This window comes from Eleutherodactylus coqui, chromosome 12 (genome assembly GCF_035609145.1).
Source record: "Eleutherodactylus coqui strain aEleCoq1 chromosome 12, aEleCoq1.hap1, whole genome shotgun sequence".
Lineage (NCBI taxonomy): Eukaryota > Metazoa > Chordata > Amphibia > Anura > Eleutherodactylidae > Eleutherodactylus > Eleutherodactylus coqui.
Window position 1 is genome coordinate 101083853 of NC_089848.1, and position 22125 is coordinate 101105977.

Consider the following 22125-nt stretch of genomic DNA (forward strand, 5'->3'; position numbering starts at 1 on the left):
AATGTTCTCGCACCATCGTTGGGCTGTACCTGCTGCGGAGGTCTAATTACAAACAAACTACCGGTACAAAAGAGAGAGATACAATCCGCACATCACTGAAAAGAGGAAGGTTCAAAGTTTTTATGACTTACCAGGAAGTTCCTTTTTTTTCTACATCGGTGCGCTGTTTTTTTTGTTGTCTCCAGTTTATAGGAAAATTGCGCCACCCCAGGAGAAATCTTTGTGCGCCAAGTTTGCGAAGTGTCAATCTATTGTTCAAGTGCAACGTGAATTCCGGTGTCTATTCCCAAACCAGCCGCCTCGTCACCAACAAATTCATGAATGGCACAGAAAAATTAGTTGAACTTGGTTGCATATGCAATAAGAAAAGCGCTGCTCGTCCCGTGCATGTCTCCTGAAAATGTGGCGCGTATTAGAGGCGCGTCGTGCTGCAATGTGGCAGAAAGTGGAACTTAACTGGTATTTCATAAAAAAAATCCTTTGAACCTTCCTCTTTTCAGTGCTGTGTGGATTATGCAGCCGTCTTTTGTAGTTTGTGTGTTATAACTTCCTAACAACGCAGGGCGTACAGTTACGTCCCGCAGGTTCGGGCTATGTATGGACGGGGATCGCGGGTTGATCTCGCTCCATACAATGCAAGTGCCGACGGTTTTCAATGTTGCAGTCAATTCAGCCGCATTTCAATGCCCCAACCGATGTTCCGGGGTACCCTATGGCCCCCCGCAATGAGATTGGTTCTGAAATGTCCCGGGCTGCCATTGCAGATTTCCTATCAAGCCATGCCTGTGGCGTGGCTTAATAGATTGCTGTCAGATCGTGGTATAATGTAATTCCATGGCATTACATTCTGATGCAAGAGCGATCAAAGCATCGCAAATGCTTGTCTCCTATGGGGACAAAAAAAATAATTTAAAAATCGGTTATTTAAAAAAAAATAAAACAAATAAAAAACCTTTTGCCATATGTATAGTAAAACAATCTAAATAATAAAAAAAATACATATTCGGTATCGCTGCATCCATAAAAGTCTGACTTATTAAAGTATTGCATTATTTAGCCCGCACTGTGAACGTTGTCAGAAAATGTTAAAAAAAAATGCCAGAACTTTTCTTTTTTTTTTTTGGTTACCCCCCCTCCAAAAAAAAGTAATAAAAAACAATCAAAAAGTCGTATGTATTCCAGTATGGTACCAACAGAAACTACAAGACGTCCCGCAAAAAATGAGCCGTCAAACAACTGTCGACGGAAATATAAAAAAGTGAGCAGAGGAGAAAAAAATTAAAGTACCGCAAAAAAGAATATTTTGTATCTTAGTAATCGTACGGACTTATGGAATGTAGTTCTCATCTCGTTTTGTTGCAGTATGTAGGCCATAGAAACTAGACGCATCCAAAGATGGTGGAATATTGGGGGGGGGGGGGGGGGTTCCCACTTCATTCCGCTTGAAAACTTTTTGATGTTTTTCAGTACATTATATAGTACCACTGAAAACTACAACTCCTCTGCAAAAAAAACAACAAGCCCTCAGACAGCAGCGGCGATGGTTAAATAAGTTATGTGCTTTTTAACCCTTTCCAATCCACTGTCTGATGTCTGAAGACATTCTGATTGAAGGCTGAGCAGCTTCGATGTCGGAAGACGTCCGGCAGGGTATTCTTACTGTATATTACTGGCCACTCTGTTGTCGGGGGGCCTCTCAAGTATGTCCCATATTGCAGTACTGGCTCTAGCCAGCAGATGGTGCCATTGTATAATGGCAGAAAGAGAGAGCCCCCTAGGAAACCCTGAATTCAAAATGAGATTGCAAAGGGTTAAAAGGGAGGAGGAAAAAACAAAAATAGGGGGGGGGGCGCATTCTTAAGAGGTTAAATCACCTTCTTCTTCCATACCCCTGTATATAGACTATTAGGGCACATCCACATCAGACATATTTTTCATAGTAGGAAATCTGTGATAAATCAGCAGCTAAATCCTCGTGTTACACAAATTTGGCCCCGCCCATTTGAAGAAGTGAAAGTCAGCATTAATTGACATCCGGAAGATATTTTTTTCCCCTCGGCATGTGGATGACGTTTCGTTCTATCACATCCACTTGTCTTTGCACCCTTTCCGCATGCAAATGGTCAGCAGAAGACACCGTAGATAGGCTACCCTTAAGCAGCGCTCTCCCCGTGTAGCGGGCACCTGCGGTTATATAATAATAAGTCTTCAATGACTGATGGAGTCTGGTCTTTAACACTAAGTAGTGTATTGACTGATGGGACTATTTATGAGGTCATAATGTATTTAACTTTCCCTTAATGTATACGTTAGCGAATGTTTACCGTGATGAAGTAGAGCGCGGCCCCTTCCTGAGAAGGATTACCTCATGTCAGTGGTCCCAGATCTGCTAAAAGTTCCATTAGCAAATGATTCCTCCTTTTGGGCTGGTGAAGTGATTGCATTTTATGGCCTGTAAATCAGCGCGGCGGACAGCGAATAAATAAACAGTTAAAGTCCAGTATACGGTAATAACACGGCGATCCGCTGCAGAAAGCTTTCGCCTACTTAACTTAAGAGTACTATCAGAATTAATTCGCCTCCGTAATTGCTCCGTCTGAACTTTTTGCTTCGCTGTGACTTTTGTGATATTATATCAGTAAACATTAGTTGTTGTCGTTTTTTTTTTTTTTTTCTCTTGAAATTCTATAGTAATTTCTTATTTGTAGTTTTTTTTTTAATGTTTATGGAAACATTTATGGTCAGATTTATCAGGACCATTACGCCGGGTTGTTTGTAGAGCCTATAAAGGAGAGTAAAATGCGCGTAATTTTACAGCAATGATGCGGCTGTGAATCACGGCTGATGGATTGGGCTTGGCTTGTTACCGCCATGGGAACAGTAATACTCTATTAATCCGGAACGTGATCGTCTGGGGTTCCTGGAAGCTTTATAGCGGATAAAAATAGGCCCGGGAAACTGCCAGATTGGAGTGTGCCTTACTGTCACCTTCACACTGGCCCATCGGAGTACTAGAGGATTCGGTGATGGTCCCAGACGTTCGCTTAAAGGGATAGGCCATGGTTTTACAACTGTTGACCTATCCTTTGGACAGATATCGGTGTTTGATCAACGGGGTTGCGCCACTCAGGATCCCCACCGATCAGCTGATCGTCCCGCCCACTGTCTGGTCAGGGGAGGAAGGGTTCTAGCGTACTACACTGCCATTGAAATCGGTGCAAGTGCTGCCTCTTATTACACTTCCTGTTCCTCATTACGGTCAGGACTGAACGTCCTCTCTTGACCTCAATGAGGAACCGGAAGTGTAATAGAAGCATGGTGTACCTGTTGATTTCAATAGGAGTGAAGCCAGCTAACATGTTTCTTCCATTGACCATTGATGGTGATGTCCAGCTCCGCTGCACTATCAGTGAGCTAGACGAGACGATCAGCCGATCGGCGGGGATCCCAAGCAGCATACTGTCGTGACTGTCAGTTGCTCAAGCCAGAAAATACACCTTTAAAGTAACCCTTTGGTCTTTGGACAGAATTTGTGGAGGGAGGGTTATATTATCTAGTGCCGTCCTCTATGTGGTTTGGCTGCTGATCCACCTGCAACGGGGGCTCCTCTTTATACATCAAAGCTGGCCATAGTGACCACCTGATGCACGCTGACGGCTTATCTCTAGGGGGAACAAAAGGATCTGGTGTTGAACTTCAACATGCCTGATCGTTCTTTTTCCTGACATCAACCAATGAGAGACAGTTGGGAGGCTCTCGTACACATGCGATATCCAATCCTGACAAAATCCATAGGAGCGAAGCCATCTATTACACTTCCGACCTTGACCACTGATGTGGACAGCAGGCCAGAGGAGCAGCTGATCGGCGGGCATCCCTAGCAGCAGATCACCCCCACCCCTTCCCGATCTGCTACTGATGACCTATCCTGAGGAAAGGTCAATAATGGAAAAAGTGAGAAAACCCCTTGAAAACCAGCTCTTCCTGATTGGTGAATCCAAGACTGTTCCCTACTACGGTCTCTTCCATCAACTTCAGTTATGCTTGCAGAATCCAGAGGATATTGTTCCAAATCAATGCTGAACCTCTCAACGTGAACAGCATTCAGTATCAGTCATTGAGAAGTCACAGAAGGCTTGTGGTTTATGTATAAAGAACACGTAGTAATTGAGTTTACATACACTGGACCACCATCGTTAAAATGTCTAAGGGTGGCCATACAAATTATAGGTTGGCCAAACCTGGTGATTTTGGCAGGACCGGTCGACCATCCGGTATGTATGGTGACTTCCCAACTCTCCTCTGACGGTACATGACAGTGAAGATAAAGATCAGGCGGTTGGACTTCAACTGCCCAATCCTTTATTTTTGGGAGATAAGCCACCACCAGAGGTGTCTGACTGCAGCTTTCTCCTCTCACTACATATAAAACATGCATGCTTGGCTCAGCCTAATATATTTGGGGGGAGTCAGTAGAGATGACTGTTGGCTGAACGATTGGCCTTAGTACTTCTAGAAGCCAATCGGAGCTCAGCTTGCAGTTCTTTAACTGCTGTGGGAAAATGTAAGCTGGGCTGTGATTGGCTGCAATAAGCAACAAGGACAGTTCAATTGTAATAAATGACGCCCATTAAATGGGTTTTCCAGGGAAATACTATAGATTACCTATCCTCAGGATAGGTCATCATCAATAGTTGATTGGCTGGGTTCTGCCACAAAGGTCTTCAGGCACCCGGTGGCAGCGCTGCTATACACAGGAGAACAGGACAGAAGGCATTGCTCCGTCCCCTTTGTAGTGGCCACTCATGTAACTACAGGTGCAGCTCTCATTAAAATCGATGGCAGCCGTGCTTGCAGTTACAAGCATCGGCCGGTCCAAATAGTATTTTTTGAGAAAGCCTCTTTAAATCCTGTATAAGACTGCAACTTTGGTCATGTGACCTGTAGATCACAATGTTGCACTGTGACATTGCATCTAATGATTGTCAGTGGAGGGGTGTCGCAAAAAACCCCCAAAGATATTGGATCTTTGCTCATAAGTTGCACGTGACCATTAAGGGCAGCAACGCAGACCGCGTTCGGCTGTGACTCGCCCGCATCGGTCCGCGATTTGGTGCGTATTTTACCACCAAATCGTAGTTCTGAAACATGCCACACGACTACAAGGGTCAGGAGGGGGTCGTTTCTCCTTGAGGAGACGCCTAGAAGGTGAGCGAGGTCCTCAATTCCCAGTCATCGTTATAAGGCTTGTCTAAGGTCGTTTTCACACGGCCGAGAAAAACGCGTGAGATTTGTGTGTTGCGAGAAGCAAGGCGGTTTTTGCTATAAAACCGCCCCGCTTCCACGGGAATATCACCTGTTGGCGAGCACATGATTCACGGTCCGATATTACACTCACCCGTGTGAAGTTAACCTCAAGAGTCTGACATTGACTTGCAGGAATGCGGCCCTCCAATAGGTGGCGCTGCAGAGGTATTGTTCCATCTTCCCTATTTGCACGACAACAAGTTGCACAGATTTTTTTTTTTTTTTTAGTCGCATGACTTTCCTGAGATTTTATTGTGTTACTAAAGTCGGCAAGTAGCCCTAGAGTCAACCCTCACTGCGTTTCCGGTAGACATCAAACCTTTCCTGATGTGCATTTCAGACGGGGGCACCTCTTACGTGTGCCATTCTATAGACCTACAGCGGCTTTCATCACCCATAGGCTCTCATGTTGCGATACGTTTTTTTTTTCTCTTCAGAATGTATCTATATGGACTAGCCTGGCCGACTGCAAATCCATACAATCGAAAAAACATATGCCGCCATATGCCATCCTGATGGATGGTAAAAGGATACAGTTTTGGTCTCTGTTGGGTGATTGGGGGGCTTATAGATAGGTTTGCACGTAAAGCAAATGGACCCAGTAACGATAGCCTGAAGTCTTAGCGTCGTCTCACAAAGTGACCGCATCCACCTTTCGCCCCTCCTTACTGTTATGCCACCCGTTCGCTGTAAAGGGCACCTGCCACCACTAGTCACCCTTGTGGTTTCACGCCGGCGATTGCTTCTCTCATTTATCCGTCTGCACGTTTTGCGGTCTGCACCCGTAATTATCAGCCCCATTTCTAATCGGTGCGGTTTTTAGATTTTATACCCAAAACGATAAAAATTACCGAAAGTGGAAATGTAGTGACTATATTCGCACTTAATCTCCACAGAGTTGGTGTAAAATAGGGCCGCCGAGTTTATATAGTTATTAGATGGAAATCTAAATGTTTGCTGCGTAACTCCCCGGAGATTGATCGTGATGCATCTGAAAAGCATTATTTTTTTATTGATTCTTAATGCAGTAAATTACCCCGGTTCCTTGGCAGCCGGCAGCTCCGGCCCGCGATGTTGTCCCCATCCATTCTCATGATAGCAACACAATTTGCATTAATCACATTCGCGGCTCACTCTCTTATATTAAAAGGCTTCTACCATAATTAATCCGTTTTATTTCAAATCATTTTGGCACGATCCCTGGCAATAAACACTCGCCGGAGACGGACACTTGAAAAATAACATACAAGTTTCTGCAATCGCACCTTACGGCATTCTCTCCACGGCGGCGGCGTTATTGATGGCCCCCGTAAGGGCATCTGATGCAAGTGTCTGCGGATTAAGCCCAATGTGACAAATGTTAAGTGGATTATTTTGCATAAAAAATAGACAGTTTGCAGAGTCGTACAATTAACCTGTGTTTAGAAAATACCTTGATTTATGCCCGCGCTGATATTTGTGTTGCATACATTATGGAGATTTCATCTATAATCCATTTCGCTGATGCGGTCATGCCGCTTAACGCCATCATTTATGGAGACTTCAATATTGAATCTTTAAACCCGACTTCTTAAGGTGGAAAGGGAAGGGCAACGCGGGGTTATTCTCGGCTCTTAGACTCTGAGTCATGGAGGTAATTTGTAGTCTTCCTTCCAGGTAGCTTTCATACGTACCTTTGGTGACCCATGAGGGCTTTGTGTCCCATATAGCAAACAATGACCTTGCGAGGTCTATAGAACGAGGCTTTGGCTTCACACTCCCCGTTTGTTTTCGCAAGCACAGGAATGTCGCACACACGCCTTGAATAAACTGTGGTTTCCTCTATTTGTCTTGGGCTACTCTCTCTGCCTTAATGGGAAAAAAATAAAATAAAATACAATTTCAAAAAATAAATAAATAAAAAAAATTAAATATATATATATATCTCCAAAAATAAGACAATGTCTTATATTAATTTTTGTTCAAAAAGGTTTACTTTTTTACATGTATTGCTGCGTGGACACTATTTAAATTGACTTTTTTAATTAACTGTTAGCAGGGCTTAATTTTGGAGTAGGGCTTCTATTTCAAGCATCCTCAAAAAGCCTGAAAAATCATTTTGCATCCTCAAAAATTCTGGAAAAATCATGCTGTCTTATTTTCAGGGAATGTCTTATTTTCAGGGAAACAGGGTATATGTGTGTGTGTGTAGATAAATAAATTCATTATATCTATCTATCTCTATCATTCTAATTTCTGTTTTACTTATTATAACCAAATAATAAACCCTATTCCATTTTTCTTTTTTTTTGTAAATTTTTTATTCTACTTTCTGTACATGACTGTGGGGGCGGCTATGTTTCCTGAGTAGCGGACCCATTGATTTTCTATGAAGGAATGTTTTCAGCATGCTCTGTGACCTGTACAGGGAGGGGGAGGAGGTGAGCTGTGATATCACCTTTGATGGATCCTGTGTTAATTCTAAATACATTGTAATCCTGCTTGTGGTGGTGATGAGATAACTGCTGAAAAGGTTTCTCTACAGAACTGAAATGTGTCAGACTTGTATTGGGTTTAGTGGTCATTGTGAGAACTGCAGGATTTCAGGATTTTTTTTTTTTAATTATAGATCGTCACATCGACGATTTTAAATAAAAATAAAAAATCACCAAACAGTCTTAAAAGATTTTGAACATAAATACTTCATTTATACAATCAGACATTTTCTGATGATGGGTTTGTATGCATTTAAAGGGGGATCTAATGAAGACCTCATCTGTCTGTATACCCTATTAGAGCATATGGATGTCATACAGTGGGTCCCTATCTGTGATTTGTCACAGCGCTCAGCAAATCACAGGCACTGCTTGGCCATTCATTGAATTCAATGAATGGCCGAGGGCTGCTTGCGATTGGCTGAGCGCTCAGCCAATCAGATACAGCTCTTTTAGCAGGCGGGGAAAATCCCTGGCTGATAGAACTTTAGAGCAGTGCAGGGAGAAGACACGGCTGAGCAGTGGCGGAGAGGTGAGTATATATATTATTTTTATTTTTTACACATGCTATGAATGATTTTCAGGAAAGGGCTGATATTTAAAGCCCTTCCCCGAAAATCACTGCGGGACTGCCTGTGTTCTGCATACCCTGCTCGGAGCACTCAGCTGTATACCAGCTGAGCGCTCCGAGAAGACAACAGCTGTATGCAGAAGATAGCGGTCCGCTTGTCTTCTGCATACAGCGGGAGCTTTCATTTACACACTGTGAACGCTCTAAACTGTTACTCAAACTGTTGTTTGGGCGAATTTTGAGCCATCATCTTGCTGTTTAAATGCACACAATGATTACTGCTCAAAAGATGTCTTTTGAGCAATAATCGTTGTGTCTAAATTAGGCATTAGGTTACTTGGACTTAAAGGAATTGTCCCATCAAAAAAAAATGTTGGTCCAGTTGAGCGGATCACGTTGACTAAAGTAATTACTGTCCCGTTACCCAACGTCTCAGGGGTCGTAAATGAGCTCTCATTAGCTTTGTTTCCTACAAGGCTGAGGTCGTGTAAACATGTTGGGGTCAGTCCCAGTTTATAGACCTTGGCATCTTTGCAGGGTTACTGATAGCTGGCCAGTAATTAAAGGGGTTGTCCCGCGCCGAAACGGGTTTTTTTTTTTTTTTTTAACCCCCCCCCCCCCCCCCCCCCCGTGCGGCGCGAGACAACCCCGATGCAGGGGTTAAAAAAAACAAACGGAGAGTGCTTACCTGAATCCCGGCGGTCCGGCGTCTTCATACTTACCTGCTGAAGATGGCCGCCGGGGTCTGCTCCCTCCGTGGACCGCAGCTCTTCTGTGCGGTCCATTGCCGATTCCAGCCTCCTGATTGGCTGGAATCGGCACGTGACGGGGCGGAGCTACACGGAGCCGGCATTCTGCACGAGCGGCTCCATTGAAGAGAGCAGAAGACCCGGACTGCGCAAGCGCGGCTAATTTGGCCATCGGAGGGCGAAAATTAGTCGGCTCCATGGGAACGAGGACGCTAGCAACGGAGCAGGTAAGTAAAAAACTTTTTATAACTTCTGTATGGCTCATAATTAATGCACAATGTACATTACAAAGTGCATTAATATGGCCATACAGAAGTGTATAGACCCACTTGCTGCCGCGGGACAACCCCTTTAAGCTAATCTAGACATTGAGGTCTTCAGCCTTGTATAGCAGTTCAGGCCAACACCGGGAGTGTCTAAATAGTTCCTTTAACAAGGTTATCCGAGCAGATGGACCGTATGACTTGCATCTTCATAGTGGATTACATAATACAACTGAATTAGCTGTTATTTCTGTGGTCACATCCTACCCCTGTAATGGACAACACTAATCCTATCTTGGCTAATGATATGCACCAATCAGCTATAACATAACACACGCCTAATGTTGTGTAGGTCCCCCTTGTCTATGACCTGTTGAGTCATGTACGCCACCAAACTTCTGGCGCGTCCTGTAGTATCTGCACGAGATGTTGGCAGAAGATCCTTTAAAGGGGAACCTGTCACCAAGTATAAGCACCATAAGTTATGATGACTATAGTTTAGTTGACAGGAAGTCTGGGAAAACTCTTTCCATACTTACCCGGTACCCCGTTCTTACGGTATCTACAGGAAAAGTTGGCAGACATACAGCAAGTGTGACTTCGCTAGGATTTTCGTCCCGGGACTGGAGGAGGGGTAATATTATTTGCAATTGTTCATCTGTCCCTCCAATTCGCTGATTCTAGGCCCTGTTTTCAGTTGTCAAAAATAACCTCTGCCATCTTCTACCTAACTAACACACACTGTGTGCTGCTCTCTGATTGGCCAGCACTAAGTACACGAGCAGCGCTGGACAATCAAAGAGCAGGTGTAGTCCATCAGTAGTCTAACACACTACCAATCCACTGTGTGGTTTAGGTAGTTAGAAGATTGTGGCAGCCATCTTGGGAAATCAAAAATGGGACCAGGACTGATAGGGACTATGGCACAGAAGACCATTTGTGGATAATATAACTTCCCCCTGTGGTTCCTGGACAGATTTTGTTCCAGGACCGGAGGGTTACTTTAAGGGGATTGTGCTAAGAGGGACAGCCCCTTTGAGAATGTGGGGCTTGGGATGATCAACTGATCGCTCTAAATCCCGCTTTTGTTACACCCAGCAAATAGCTGATTGTGTTAAGGGAAGTCTTGGCCGGCCTGAATGGCCGTCCTGTTGCAACTAGATGACAGAAAATCCACCAGGACAGGAGTCGCTCTTACCAAGCGTCTGAATTCTAGGACATAGAGTTGTGGTCCTGAGTGAGGGACCCCTCTCTAGTATGATAATTTGCCCTAACGGGGTATAGGTACAAGGAATTCCAACTTGGCACACACCCTTTAAAGTGAACCTCCAGTTTTGAGACAAAGTTCTGTTCATGGAGTCCAGGTGGAGGGGGGTGTATTTCCTGCACTTGTTCTTTACAGTCCCTTCTATCCACCAATTCAGAGCCCCGTTTTTGGCCGTTCAGGATGTCCGCTCCAATTTCTAACTACCTAATGCACACTTTGCACTGCTCTTTGATTGGCCAGCAATGATCGTGTGAGCAGCTCTAGCCAATCAGAGAACACATATAGTTAATTAGTAATCTTAACACTTCCAAATGCACTGTGAGAATGAGGTGGCCTGAAGATCGCATTAGCCATCCTGGGTGGCCAAAAACTTGACTCGAAACTGGTGGATCGGACTGTTGGCAGAAAAGAACAGCTGTAGCCCCAGGGCAGAATTTCTTCCTGAATCCAGAGTGTCCATTTAAGGACAGACTTTGTAAAGATACAATATCTTCCAGACTAACATTAATGGTCTTTGTCCATTTTCTACTGCAGGCGCTGTACGAGAACATGCTAGTGGAATTGCCCTTTGCGAGTTTCTTCCTCTCCAAGTTGCTGGGTACCAGTGCTGATGTAGACATCCACCATCTGGCTTCTCTGGATCCAGAAATGTACAAGAACTTACTGTTTCTGAAGAGTTATGAAGGAGATGTGGAAGAACTTGGGTTAAACTTCACTGTGGTCAATAATGATCTCGGGGAAGCGCAGGTAGGTTCCCAGGCTGCTGGTTGTGACTAATTCTATTGTCACATCCTTATTATTCGGGCGGGCAGATAAGAAGATATGTGACTGACGTGTTTGGCTCTCTTGTTATGTACGTTGTACTAGATGCACTCGGACCAATGGGAAGATATAATTACCAGTCGGACCATCGTCATTGCAGGTTTGGATGGGTTGATTAGAGCGACACATGTATAAACCCAACTGTTCTTCGACTCTTATCTAGTGCGCATTTCTTGTTTGCTCCATGCGTCTGACCCTTATGAATCTCGTTCTTGGACAGACATTGTATAAATCAGATTGTTCTGCCCGGGTGACCTAAACCTTACAATAATTACAGTTAGAAGATACCGTAAAGATTAGCCATTATCCTAGAATTGCTTCTGGCATTAAGTGGCCCTTTTTGTATTCATTTTGTATTTAGCTAGGTAATAATAAAGCAATAATCCCGGATGTCGAGGGCATTAACGGACACTTAAAACTTTTACTGAGGCGACAAGCGAAATTCTAATGCAGAAGTCGTTAATTTGTAATTGTTCGGCGGCCAAAATAGATTACAGCTATTTTGGATGAAATGTAGCCACATTTTTATAAGGCCACAGACACAGCAGAGGACTCCAAGCTCTATTGTAGCCAAGCAGGCAGAGAGGGTTGCATTAAGGACTTCTGTGTAGGAGTGTCATTACCATATGCTACGCGTGTATAGCAGGGGTGCACAACCAACGGCTTTGTGGACTGTGGTAATCGGGCAATTGGGAATCTGCAAGTCTGGGGAAACGTTATTAGAAATCGAATTGGTGTGGTGCATTATTAATTTTCCTACTGTAAGATAATGTGTTAGTCCATGAGGGTAATGGTTCTTCTTGTGGAGAGCACCACAAGGGTGTAAGGAGTTTTAAGTTGGTCAGTGTACCCTGGGAAATAAGCTATGCAAATGAGTGATGGAATAATCTTCCACAGCGCCACCTGTTGGAAGGTAACTAACCTATGAGTCAATAGCCGACCCTTTAACAGGCCATGACTAGAGATGTAAGGCAAACCAGAATACAACAAGAAGACACACGGATGCGCTGTTGACTATCAGGACTGTGGAGTTGGTAAGCCAGACTTCCAACTCCTTCTTCATAAATGGCTTGTGTATATTGATGATGTCAGCACATTGCCTATTAGACAACAGCTTGCCTATAAGTCAATGTCTGACTTTTCAACAGGCCTTTAAACATCACTAAGAATATAAACCAAACCAGAGAAGGAGACCCCCCCCCCCCCCCCCCATCTACAGCCAGCTGCTTCAGGGATAATGCTCCTCATCAGCACACAGTGGTCTTCTGGTTGACGGAGAGGCCTGTGGTATAAAGAGACTTATAGGCCATGCAATACAGCTCTGGGAAATTTGATATGCGAATTGTAGATGTTATACTGCATCTGCATCGCCAGCCTTTGGAAAGCTGCTTCATTACAGGGCAATGTCTGACCTTCTAACAGGCTTTAAAACATGACTAAGGATGTAAGCCCAACAAGAATCCTCCTCCCATCTACGGTACATGCAGCCGTTTTAGCAGTTTTGCCTCTTGTTGGTGTATAGTAGAGTTCAAGTTGGCTGTATGGCTGCCTGTGATGTGAATCGGGAGGAGTAGTGTTTCTCCTTGTGGAGACCATAAAGTAGGCATATTATAGGCCATGCAGTGCTCTCTGGGAAATAAGGTATGCAAATAAGAGATGGTACAATGTCTGCGCAGCGCCACCTATTGGAAGGTAGCTTCTTTATACTTCAGTGAAAGCAGGACGTTGACATACATATATACAGGGTTGTGCAAAAATTTCAGTCAGATGTGGGGAAGAAATGCTATAAAGTAAGAATGCATTCAAAAGTAGACGTGTTAAAGGGGTTGTCTCACGCCGAAACGGGATGGGTTAAAAAAAAAAAAAGTTTATTACTTACCCGAATCCCCGCGCTGCGGCGACTTCTTTCTTCCTTTACCAAGATGGCCGCCGGGATCTTCACCCACGATGCACCGCGGGTCTTCTCCCATGGGGCACCGTGGGCTCTGTGCGGTCCATTGCCGATTCCAGCCTCCTGATTGGCTGGAATCGGCACACATGACGGGGCGGAGCTACGAGGACCAGCTCTCCGGCACGAGCGGCCCCATTCACCAGGAAGAAGACCGGACTGCACAAGCGCGTCTAAAAACGCCAGAAGACAGCTAATTTAGACGGATCCATGGCGACGGGGACGCCAGCAACGGAGCAGGTAAGTGAATAACTTCTGTATGGCTCATAATTAATGCACAATGTACATTACAGAGTGCATTAATATGGCCATACAGAAGTGTATAGACCCACTTGCTGCCGCGGGACAACCCCTTTAATAGTTAATTTTTGTCACTGAACAAAAGAGAAATCTAAATCCCGTCAATATTCGGTGTGACCGCCCCTTTCCCTTAACTCTTTCCAATCCACTGTCTGACCTCTGAAGACATTATGATTTAAGGCTGTGCAGCTCCGATGTTGGAAGACATCCGTCGGGGTTCTCTTACTGTATATTGCCAGCCTCTCTGCTGTCAGAGTCTATCCAACGTTTCACCTCATGCAGTACTGGCTTTAGCCAGCATATAGCGCCGTTGTATAATGGCAGAAAAAGAGTAAGCCCCCTAGGAAAACCAGGATACAAATTGGATTGGAAAGGGTTAACAGCATCAGTTCTTCTAGTTACACTTGCATGAAGTCAGGGATGTTGTAGGATTATAGTCAGGTGTGTGATTACCCAATTAGACCAAACAGGTGATAATCAGCATTTTCATATGTTGGTTGAAATACAGTCATTAACTGAAACAGCAGTGTAGGAGGCTTAACCCCTTAGTGACCAAGATTTTTTTTGTTTTTTTTTCCATTTTCTTTTTTTTCCTCCCCAAACTTTAAAAAAATCGTAATTCGTTTATTTATCCATCACCGTTGCTGTATGAAGGCTTGTTTTTTGCGGGACGAGTTGTATTTCTCAATGGTACTATTTAATGTACTGAAAACATTTAAAAAATTGTAGGTGGCAAAAAAATGGAGAATAAAATGAAATGTCCCCGTTTTTCGGTGAATCTTATTTTTACAGCGCACAAACTGCAAATAAAATTATATAATAACTTTATTCTAAGGGTCAGTACGATTACTACGATACCAAACTTTTTTTTTGCTGTACTACTTGTACTTTTAATTTTTTTCAAAGAGATTTCATTTTTTTCAATTCCTTCCTGCTGCCATCTTCTAAGAGCAATAACTTCTTTGTTTCTTTGTCGACGTAGTTGTGTGAGGGATGTCCTGTAGTTTGCGTTGGTACCATTTTGGAATGCACACCACTTTTTAATCGCTTTTCACTGCGTTCTTTTTTCGAGACAGGGTGACCAAAAAAAGTGCATCTGGCATTCTTTTTTTCTTTTCTTCAGAAGATGCTCACCGTGCGGGGTAAATAATGCGTTACTTTGATAGATCGGACTTTTACGGATACAGCAATACTAAATGTGTATTTTTGTTTTATTATTTAGATTATTTTATTATGAATGTGGCAAAAGTTTTTTGTTTTTTTTTAAAACTTTAACTTTCTTTATTTTTAATATTGGTAAAAGTTTATTGATTTTTATTTATACTTTTTTTTTTAGTCCCCCCTAGGGGACCACAACTAGCAATGCTTTGATCGCTCCTGCAGTATGATGTAATGCCATAGCATTACATCACACTGCAGTCTGACAGGCCACGGGGATGACTTGATTGGCGTTCTACCATAACAGCCCTGGCGCCTTTTCTTAGGCCCTTGGCTGCCATGACACCCGCACGGCTCCCTGCGATCTCATCGCGGGGAGCTGTACGGGACCCCCGAACATCGGTCGGGGGATTTAAATGCCGCTGGCATAAATGCCGCTGCCAGGAGCTCTGGACCGAGGAGTCAAAATGTTAAATATTTGGTTGTAACAGAAAGCAATTTGTTTACCGAAGGGCTGGAAAGCGGTACAATAATGAGTGTCTGCAGGCAGCAGTGAAGTATAGTGGAGAGCGGTACAATGAGGGGTGTCTGCAGGCAGCACTGAAGCATGGTGGAGAGCAGTACAATAATGAGTGTCTGCAGGCAGCAGTGAAGTGTAGTGGAGAGCTGTACAATAATGAGTGTCTGCAGGCAGCAGTGAAGTGTAGTGGAGAGTAGTACAATAATGAGTGTCTGCAGGCAGCACTGAAGCATGGTGGAGAGCAGTACAATAATGAGTGTCTGCAGGCAGCAGTGAAATGTAGTGGAGAGCAGTACAATAATGAGTGTCTGCAGGCAGCAGTGAAGTGCAGTGGAGAGCGGTACAATGAGGAGTGTCTACAGGCAGCAGTGAAGCATGGTGAAGGTTACTGGCAATTGTGGGGCTGCATTTCATCAAATTGAGTTGGAGATTTAGTCAGGATTAATAATTATCCATCAAGCAATACCATAAGTGACGCGTCTGATGTCTGAAAATCTGCAACAGGACAACAACCTCAAACATCCAGCCAATGTCAGTAGGAACCATCTTCAGCAGAAAGAAGAACAAGGAGCCCTGGAAGTGCTGATATGGCCCCACAGAGCCCTGATCTCATCATCATCCAGTCTGTCTGGGATTACATGAAGAGACAGAAGGATTGGAGCGAGCCGACATCCACAGAAGATCTGCGCTTAGTTCTCCAAGATGTCTGGAACAACCTCCCTGCCGAGTTCCTTCAAAAACTGTGTGCGAGTGTACCTAGAAGAACAGATGCTGTTGTGAAGGTATAGGGAGGTCACCCCAAATATCGATGGGATTTACATCTCTTTTGCTCTGTCACTTTGAATTTTAATTGACAAAACTACATTATTAACCCTTTCTGAAAGCGTTCTTACTTTACAGCATTTTTTCCACACCTGCCTACAACTTTTGCACAGTGCTGTATTTTAAGGATAGAATTAATACACCGGTGAAAAGAGTGCCCACGATGAGCGCCTGCACACTCTTGGATCCTTGCAGGCATTGAATCCATAAATATTCCGAAGTCTTGTTGAGGTTTATCTCCCCATGCCTGCATGACCTCTGCAGTCAGTTTTTGTACAGTTCATGGTGGGTGGCCATGTCCCAGATATGCTCTAGGGGGATAAATCTGGAGCCGCATGGTGGTGACCCCTTGCAAGGAGTGTCTTGTGATGGCTGCAGTTTGTGGACAGGCGTTCTCCTGTTGAAAGATACCATTTTGGATAGTGGTCATGAAGGGTATGACAGGAGGGTGTACCACTCTGTCCAGATACTGGCGGGCAGTCATTGTGCCTGCTATAATAACTGATTACCCCCAAACCATGACTCCAGGGGTTGGACCTGTGTGATGCTCTGAAATTGCAGCAGGGCTTTTATACTTTGGTCCAAGTTTATTCTCTGCAACTCTTGTCTGGGTGTAACATTTTCAGTTTCCACCAGTGTAGTTCTAAATCATTTCTTTAGGCTAGGACTATACTGCAGCTTTGGCCACAACACTGATTGCAGTGTAGCATTGCCGTATCCTAAATGAATAGAAGTCGGCGTGGATCATGTTGCAAGTGGCTGCAACCCGCAGATTGCAAAAAATCCAGCGAAGTTGTAAACTTGGAGACCGTTTTTCACCTTACACTTGAGGTCCAGCATATTAAGCTGTGAGCGTGCGCCTAAAAAACAATAGTAAAACATATGAGTGGACATTGATGTGCAGGAATGCTGCCATTCAATAGGTGGCACTGAAGCGGTATTGTTACATCTTCCTTATTTGCATATATTTCCCAGAGGAGCATGCATGGCCTTATAAGTCACCTCCGAGGTGCTCTCCTTAAGGAGAGATGATCCCCCTCCCGACTGTAGAAGGTGCAGCACAGTTTATATCTCTGCATTATGCGGAGTGTAGCTGCTAGAGTGCGCCATCTAGTGCCAGAAACCATAGTGCAAACTTTTCAGAGCTGTACGTTTAAAGTGCTTTCTAATAAAGCAGAAGCGCCTGTCCGAGCGCTGTCACTAGCTGAAGATGGGCTCATAGACTTTCTATTGAGTCCATCTGCAGTTGTCGGAGCGCTGTCACTTGTCGCCAAGCGCCTCAGCTGGCTTGTTCTAACGATCGGTGGTGTTCTAAGCAGCCGGACCCCAGCAATCAAAACTTTTGACCTGTACCTATGACAAGTCAAATGTTTTTAGAAAATGCAGTTACGCTTTAAAACTCGTAGAATGAGGAGAAAGAGATAACGTTAGGAAGTAATGGCGACCACCGCGAGTTATATACAGCCGTGATTGATATGCAATGTTCTTTCTATCAGGTGGTAGAACTAAAGCTGGGAGGCAAAGACATCCCTGTGACGAGTGCCAACCGAATTGCTTACATCCACCTCGTTGCGGACTACAGGCTAAACAAGCAGATCCGCCAGCATTGTCTGGCATTCAGGCAAGGTCTTGCCAATGTGGTCAATTTGGAATGGCTGCGGATGTTTGATCAGCAGGAAATCCAGGTATTTCATCCTTTGTGGGCCAATGTAAATAATATGTCTGGCCGACTGTACACCTGACTGCCAGGTAATCAGGAAGTTTATAATACAGGTAAATCCTAATAGTCGGAAGTGGGGTTGGAACCAAATTCTTTGCTAAGCAAAAGGCAAATATTCAGTTACTAAGTGGCTGCCGCTGCCTGTAAGTGTTTACATTGTATTGGATACTTAATGCCGTTCTCCCATTAAAGGAGATGTCCCGAGGCAGCAAGTGGGTCTATACACTTCTGCATGGCCATAATAATGCACTTTGTAATGTACATTGTGCATTAATTATGAGTCATACAGAAGTTATAAAAAGTTTTATACTTACCTGCTCCGTTGCTGGCGTCCTCGTCTCCATGGTGCCGACTAATTTTCGCCCTCCGATGGCCAAATTAGCCGCGCTTGCGCAGTCCGGGTCTTCTCCTCTTCTCTATGGGGCTCCGTGTAGCTCCGCCCCGTCACGTGCCGATTCCAGCCAATCAGGAGGCTGGAATCGGCAATGGACCGCACAGAAGCCCTGCGGTCCATGAAGACAGAGGATCCCGGCGGCCATCTTCAGCAGGTGAGTATGAAGACGCCGGACCGCCGGGATTCAGGTAAGCGCTGTGCGGGTGGTTTTTTTAACCCCTGCATCGGGGTTGTCTCGCGCCGAACGGGGGGGGGGGGGTTTAAAAAAAAAAAACCCCGTTTCGGCGCGGGACATCTCCTTTAAAGACATTTATTACCTAGCCGCAGGGCAGGGGGTAAAGATCTGATCGCTGGGGGTTTGAACGTTGGGACCTTCACCAATCCCGAAAACACGTGCACATCCTGCTCCATTCGTTTCTATGTTACTGCCAGAGATGGCCACATTCAAGCACTCAGCCATCTCCGGTGGTCCCACTGAAATGAATACAGCATGTGGTGCGCATGCGTGACTGCTGCTGCTCTGGACCCCCCTGCATTTGGGTTCAGCGATTGGACCCCAACAACCAGCTAGTTATCCCTCATACTGTGGATATCGCTTAATTTTGTGGCACACCCTTTCTACAGCCCCCATACATTAGTGGTAGCCCACTTTTCTTTCTTCCACTAGCAGCCCCCTTTTCCCCAGATATAGGTGCTGCTTGATTCGGTGTCTGATATGTGAGTTGGCTAGACGCCGGTGCTCCGCTGCAAAGGGGAGTGGACCTTCCAACTCTGACACTGTCCTGTCAGCATGGAGAGCATTACAGCGGCATCGGGAGCAAGATCTTGTGAGATGTAACCTTCGTCACAAGATCGCTCGCCGTTTCCAAAGCAGCCTAATTGGGGTACAAGCAATTGAGGACAACCCACTCGCCCCCCACCAAAAGCCAGAGGAATGCCGAGGAAAGGACTTGAGCAAAGTAGAAACGTACGCAGAGCCTCCTGCCCTTCCTCCCAGGAGCAGAAAAGAATGATGAGCTGCCAGCTGCTCGCTCTGACGCAGTCCACACTGATTGGACAGAGCTGGAGAGTACACTCCCCTTTGTAGCAGCCCTCATTTGCATATTGGGTGTGGAAACAAGCAACACCTATATTGAGATGGGGGTAAAAAAAAAGTTGGCTACCTTACTTTAGTAGCACTTGGGGACTGCTGATGAGACCTGAGGTGTTTTTGAGGACACGACGGTTGCTCTTATAAAGCAGCTTCAGTTTCCCATTTTATAAGCTCTTGTTCTGAATGACTTTATTCTATGTTTTGACTATTTTTCTTCTTTCTTTAGGTTTTAATTTCAGGGGCGCAGGTTCCAATCTGTCTTGACGATCTGAAGTCTTTCACAAACTATTCAGGTATTTATTTTGTGGCAGATAGGACATTATCATCACAGGCAGAAGTACAAGGACAAGTGACTCCTATATATAGAGGACACAAGGAATCCAGCATTCACAATAGGCGATAGTCACAGCTCACCTCCTCCCCCTCCTTGCACAGGTCGCAGAGCATGCTCACAACCCTCTCCCATAAAAGTCATTGGTTCCCTCCTGTCCATTGTGTCTATGGCCCATGAGGCTGCTGTAAAGCATCTCTCTTAATGTTTTTCAATGCAGCTGAGAGGCAAGCTGGCCGCAACCCCATAATCATGTACAGACGGTAGAATAAAAACTATCTACAATCAGAAATAAAAACAATAGAAAAATTGAAACTGTTTCACTATCTGGTTTTAATGAATAAAATCTGTAGGCGATACATTCCCTTTAACATCGGGGGCGCACTACGACTTGTTGGTAACAGGAGATGGATGGATGCAGAAATCACTGGTTTATTAGCATCACTGCATGTACAGCCAATGGATAACCTGTATGAGCATGTCCAAGGTCATGGTGGGCAGAGGAGGCACCGGTGTAATATCTCTGCTGATGATGTCATTTTAGGCGGATACTCTGCAGATCATCCAGTCATCAAAATTTTCTGGAGAGTCGTGGAAAACTTTACTGATGAGGAGAAGAGAAAACTTCTGAAGTTTGTGACGAGCTGCTCTCGGCCTCCATTATTAGGTTTTAAAGTAAGAGTTAACAGATGTGATCACCTTTGTGTGCTGGTAGAGGAATCCTTTTACATCCTGTAGGCTGAAGAACGTGTAAGTCTGAGGCCCACATTTTACAGCGATTTATGGCAGATTCTGATCACATGACATAAATATTAAAGATGGGAATACCCCTTTATATACCGCTTTATATACATGTCTATCAGCCCTGTGACTCACCAGATCTCTTCCATCCCTACACTAGGAAAAGTCACAGTTTTGGGATCTGTAAGATGCCTGTAGTTAAATTTAAACTTTTTTTTAAAGTTTACCATGTAGGAGGGGTAAGTACAGCTCTGTTGATTTTAACAGAGTTGCAGCCATCGGGAGCCGGGGTGGGGGGGGAATTCCTTTAAGTACCCAACGGTCATCCCAAAGGTTATGTCTCCTTTGCTTTCACATGAGTGATAATCACTCAATGAATGGAGGTGAAGTGCGCCAGGGTCCTCTTCTGGCCATCCACCCGCCTCCATTCAGAGTAATCCGCCAATCGTTCATAGATGAACTGCTGTTTACACGGGCGGATTACCGTCTGGTTCTTATGCCTGAATAAAATGAATGAAGGACGATAAGTAAAGGAATTATCGTTTGTCATTCCATCGTCGGCCGTGTTTCCACTGAACGTTTAGCTTCACACCATCCAAGGATTTCCTGAGCAATAATTGCTCCATGTAAAAAGGCCCTGAGTTACGTTGTGGTTCTACCATGAGCGGGTGTAGTAACTTCTTATCATCACAACCCACAAAGGGTCCTTTAGGCTGGGTTCACACAGGGCGGATTTGCCATGGAAATTCCGTCCGGAATTTCGTCGTGGCAAATCCACCTGTGGTCGCTAATCCCGAGATTAGCCATCCATGTGAATGAGATTTCTCACAAATCTCGTCCACACGGGACGGCGAATCAGTCACGGCAAAGCCGGCATTGCGGCACGGATTTGTCGGCCACAGTATGTCCATTCTTTTTTTCTTTTTTTTTTCGCGCTGTCCTCTATAGGAGCGCCGGCCGCAACAGAAAAGCGTTCTGCCAAGCTGCTTCAAAACCCACAGCTAAGTTCCGCGGGTTTTAAAGCAGCACTTTCCCGACGAAAATCTCACGTTTTTTCGCTCCGGCCAAACCACGAGATTTCTGCCGGGAACACGCCGTGTGGGAACCCAGCCTTATAGTTCACGACCTTCTATATTAAAAGGCAATTTGAAGCTTAGCTGAACTACCGGCAGGGAGTGAGCTTGGCCCTAACCCCAGATAAATAAATGTGAATAGACCAGAATAAACTATTAGATCTTTGGGAAGCCCTGAGATTGAACATGAAAGTGCCCACAAGACAGCGATTAGTGAATAATTAGCCGGCAGGGTGTGAACGAGAGCGGCTGTTTATGTGTGCGGGATGAATAGAGAACTGTGAATGTTTGCTCTGCCTTAATCCCTTATGGATGTCGTATTTGTCTAAATGGCGTTAAAGCAAATTCTGAGTAATGTCCCAACGCTATTTATGAAGAACCCTCTGCCCGTATACATAATAGCCGGGCCAACGATCTATAGCACAAGTGTAAAGATTGACACAGTTTATCTATAGCACATGAATGGGCCCTGTAGCCTTCACAAGGGGCATCTTAATGCTTATTGTCGGCTTGTGAAAATGGTCATTAGTTCTCAATAGCCATTGTTCACTATTTACAAATGTTCCTTACAG

General features: G+C 44.7%; 1 protein-coding gene across 2 annotated transcripts in view; it reads left to right on the forward strand.

The window, feature by feature from the left end:
- UBE3C (ubiquitin protein ligase E3C) overlaps nt 1-22125 on the forward strand; it is a 99868-nt gene that overhangs the window by 71958 nt on the left and 5785 nt on the right. For both annotated transcript variants that reach the window (XM_066585356.1, XM_066585358.1), the window contains exons 20-23: nt 11166-11378; nt 17698-17886; nt 19635-19701; nt 20284-20414. In XM_066585356.1, the coding sequence (XP_066441453.1) occupies nt 11166-11378; nt 17698-17886; nt 19635-19701; nt 20284-20414 (600 nt within the window). The remainder of the gene's footprint in view (nt 1-11165; nt 11379-17697; nt 17887-19634; nt 19702-20283; nt 20415-22125) is intronic.